At 39.5% G+C, this 4,177-nt stretch overlaps 2 protein-coding genes across 2 annotated transcripts; both read right to left on the bottom strand.

The window, feature by feature from the left end:
* Window positions 1-241: 241 nt before the first annotated feature.
* On the bottom strand, window positions 242-709 carry LOC121771841 (pentatricopeptide repeat-containing protein At1g06270-like). The gene has a single exon (XM_042168730.1). The coding sequence runs from the start codon at window positions 707-709 to the stop codon at window positions 242-244; it is 468 nt and encodes a 155-aa protein (XP_042024664.1).
* Window positions 710-1,456: 747 nt separating this feature from the next.
* Window positions 1,457-3,489, bottom strand: LOC121770578 (basic leucine zipper 61-like). The gene is made up of 4 exons (XM_042167316.1): window positions 2,924-3,489; window positions 2,697-2,787; window positions 2,455-2,581; window positions 1,457-2,016 (listed from the first exon to the last, which is right to left on the bottom strand). Exons 1-4 carry the CDS (start codon window positions 3,349-3,351, stop codon window positions 1,889-1,891), a joined length of 774 nt encoding a protein of 257 aa, XP_042023250.1. The 5' UTR covers window positions 3,352-3,489; the 3' UTR covers window positions 1,457-1,888.
* Window positions 3,490-4,177: the final 688 nt, after the last annotated feature.

Below are 4,177 nucleotides of genomic sequence, written 5' to 3'. Positions count from 1 at the left end.
TTGTGATTTTTTTATTTTGGTCCAAAACATTATCTTTTGAATTATTCGGTCTCTCACAAATAAAAACGGGTCACATTTGGTCAATTTTGGACGGTTCCATTAAATTTGACGGAAACCCTAAACCCAAACCTCCCTCACCACCTCCGCCACGACGTCCACCTTCCATCATCCCTCACTCAGCCTCACCCACCGCCGTCATCGTCTCATCCCTCAGCCTCACCCCCTCCTTACATCATCTCCCTCACCACCCCGCCACGGCGTCCACCTTCCTCGCCTCACTCAACTCAGCAATCAATCCCCCGTAGCTGTCGCAATCGGGGACGCATCCCGCCCTCCCCATCCCTTTCAACACATCCACTGCTTCCCCAAATTGACCGATTTTCGAAAGAGTCGGAAATAGGTAATTGCAGGTGCCGCAATCGGGGGTGTATCTGATCGATTTCATCTCCGAAAAAATTAGCGACGACGACGCCTTCCGGTGTTGTCGTAGCCACGATTTGAGAGGAGGAGGTGGAACTACGGCGGGGAGGCAGCCGTAGCGGAGGGTGCCTGTACGACGGCGAGGGCGAGGGGGGTCGATGGAGGGGTCGAGGGAGAGGGAGAGGAGGCGAGACAACGACTTGACGGTGAGCAGCGGCAGAACACCTGGAGTCGGAAGCCGGCATGTCTGAGGAGAAATGAGGGTGCCGCGAAATCGATTTTGAGGCATAGGGGGATGACACCGAAAAGGCCGTGTTTCAATTTGGAACTTCTAATTGAGAAGAAAAGAGCCAGAGAAGGACATGACAGAGATAGAAACATGGAGGAGGAGGACCGAAGGTGATGGTATGGCGGAGCTTGGCGGCGGAGATGCTAGAGGGGGGAATTTCCTTCAAATTTGATGGAACCGTCCAAAATGGACCAAATGTGACCCGTTTTTATTTGTAAGGGACCGAATAATTCTAAAGATAATGTTTTGGACCAAAATAAAAAAAATCGCAATAGGTTAAGGATCAAAATGGACATTTAGTCTTTTTGTTATTCATAATTTTTAAATTTTACGTGAGTCAAAATAAGACTTTATTTCGGGAATGGATAGAGTATTACCTTTGCTTATGCAATCACTTTGTACTAGTTTATAGCCAAGATTATTCCTGAGCTACATAAATCTCCAATTTGGTTCCATTTGAATTTTCATTATTTCAATTAAAATTTTTCCTTTGAATAACTAGCTAGAATCTGTGCGCTATTCTCGCTTTAATTAATTAATGGATTTTACATACAATTTGGATTCTATACATAGAATAACTTCATTTTGTGTATCATTAATTAATATGCGTTACAAATATCTATAATATAATGAATATTATCTAGCCACTTTTAAAATCCTTTTTCATTATGTCAACTGTGTTAATGGGGTCACATATTGTATTTGTCAATTAAAGGCCAAAAGTAGACATGTGTAGCACAACATATCTTCCAACAAAATGTACTTAAAAACAATATCTAAATAATGTTCAAACTTATATTACAAAACTCTAATTAATCAATCAATCAATCTACACTCATAAAGACTTCCACATCAAGAATTCAAAAATAAAACAAATACTAATGAATTTTTTCAAGAAAACCCATGAAAAAGACCTTCACAAATAAGAATGTCACAAGAATCTTTCCTAGCAATCCCAATTTTTTTTTTCTCCCCCAAATTTTGTTCAATTTGTCATTTGTTTCGATGCCACTATCCACGTTTCATACTGACAAAGGCTCCAATCACCACCCAAATTAAAAAAAGAGAGAAATAAAAAGGAGAGAGAAAGAGCCCCACTATTGGATTAGAAAGATAGAGACACACCATGTGATGAATCTCAAGAATTGTAATGTAATGCACCATCTTTTAATACTATCATCACTCCTCTTCCTCCGACCGCCGCTCCGGCGGCGGCGCGTCGCTGCACTCCATATTCTTCTTCATGTTTTGCTCGTGGAAGGCTTTCCTCAGCCTCTCTATCTCCTTCTTTAGTGCTTCTTGGTGGGCTATATTTATCCAATTTAGAACAAATTAAGAAAAGTATTTTAGGTTTATTCAATGTGAATTGGTTAAGGTAGTTAAACCAAAACATGTTTTTAGAAAATTTAATACTACTATTATACATTCAATGAAAAGTTAGATAGTAGTAGCAATATAATTGCATGTGATCACAAATAAGAACATTGTGCAACTTGTTTCTTCAACAATAAATCATGTCCCAACTTGAGTAGGAAAAAAGGAAGAAGCATGCTTCAAATTGCAAGTAATAAATATATACACATGACATGACTCTACTAAATATTTACCCATAATGTGGTTCAAATAAAAATCTATGCACCATCTTAAAATATGGTTAATTTGTTAATTTTTTATTAAAGTTTTAAAAAAATATACGGTTTTATGTCTGATAACTACTATTGATAATTGAGAAATGAAGATGTTACCATCTTTGAATATTTTGTCTTGAGCCAATGCTGCAATCCTTTGCTTAATAGTGCTATTATCCACATTCAGTAGAAGCCTTTGATGGTCCAAAAACGCTACTCGCGGCGATAATGCAGATACTTCCGTCTATAAAAAAATTGTCATATATATTACTCCATCAATTAATTAGTATGAATAAAAAAACATTAATGTGATTGTTGAAGTAAATATAATAACAATGAAATGAGAGAGTATAACAAACCTGCAATGTTGTGACACTCCTTTCAAGCTCAGAAATATACTGTAATTTTCTCACTCTTGACCTCTGAGCAGACTGCCTGTTTGCCAAAATTCTGCAGCATTTTTTTGTAATTAAATAAAATTAGTACTCTTACATAATTAAATTGATTAATGCTACAAAATGCTCAAATTATTAGAAATTTGACACATTTTGCATGGATTAAGTGTAGTAATGAAAAAGAGTTTTACCTTTTGATCCGTTTAGGATCTCCGGGGGCGTTCTCAGACGAGAATTTAGTCCGCTGAGGCGCGGTGGGGTCCGGGGCCGGTTGATCGGAGCTGTCGACCTCTCCGGTCTCAGGCTTGGGCAGCAGGCAGGCGACGGCCCTCTTGTCGTCATCGTCGCTGTTCTGGTCGGACGGGGTGGTGGAAGAGGATCCGAGGGTGGTGATGAGGTCGTCGGAGAACATGTTCCGCAGCTGCTCGTCGTCGAGGCGGTCGAAGCCCATGCCGCCACTGCCGTGCTCCTCCACGAAGGCAATCGGGTCGCTCACGGAGCGGCGGTGGGAGCTCCGCCGCGTCGCGGAGAAGTCGAGGAACTCGTCCATCCACGGCGGCGTTTGGAAGGGGAAAGAAGGGCAATTGGTGATGGGGGGTTTGGGGGGCAATTGCTCCATGCAACGAACTCTCACTTGATGATTAAATCTTAGATCTTTTTTTGCCTGATTTGTACAAAGATGGATGTGTGTAATAATATTAATACTCCTAATTAACTAACAACTAAAGAGATGTGAAATTTTATGATGTAGAGAGAAATTGAGGTGTCGGATGCGGCAATCAATGTGTGAATACTATATATAGAGGATGACAAGTATTTTCTTCTTTTCTTATTTTTTTTAAAAAAATTATGTTGTGGTGGGGTCATCGTAAAACTAGATTACATTGTGCATTTAGAGTAGTCGTGCACAATGTGGTTGGTTCCAGTCCTTGGATCGAAATTGAAGTTTATTGAAGTTAGTACATTATTTATCTATGCTATGGTGTGGCAGTTTTGCTCTATTGGACTTTACTAATGCATTGCATCTACCTTCCTACACTGGGGATTATACTGTATTATTCTTCTTCATCATCATCAACCCATGCTACAACAACTATGTCTCAATTTTTTGTTAACTGTGTATGCATAAATAACCATCTATAAATATCCCACGAGCTTTAGTTTTTATTTTGGATGGTCAAAATTTAGAGGAAGGGGTGTCACATGGGAGTAGGACAGCTAGCAACAGCTAGGGATTTGAGAAGATGATAATCCTAAATCCTAAATCCAAAGTGTAGATAGTTTATTAAGAGGGGAATCAGTCCACCACGTGCCGATGTGACTTTTTTGGCCTCCATTTTCATTTTTCACCGCTTCCAATTTAATAGTATTTTTTGTATTCAATACACAATTACACCTATTTATATTTTATGGTTCGATTTTCAGATAAACACCTCAAAACAATC

The sequence above is a fragment of the Salvia splendens genome, chromosome 16 (genome assembly GCF_004379255.2).
Source record: "Salvia splendens isolate huo1 chromosome 16, SspV2, whole genome shotgun sequence".
NCBI lineage: Eukaryota > Viridiplantae > Streptophyta > Magnoliopsida > Lamiales > Lamiaceae > Salvia > Salvia splendens.
This window is presented reverse-complemented; position numbering and strand designations above follow the sequence as displayed.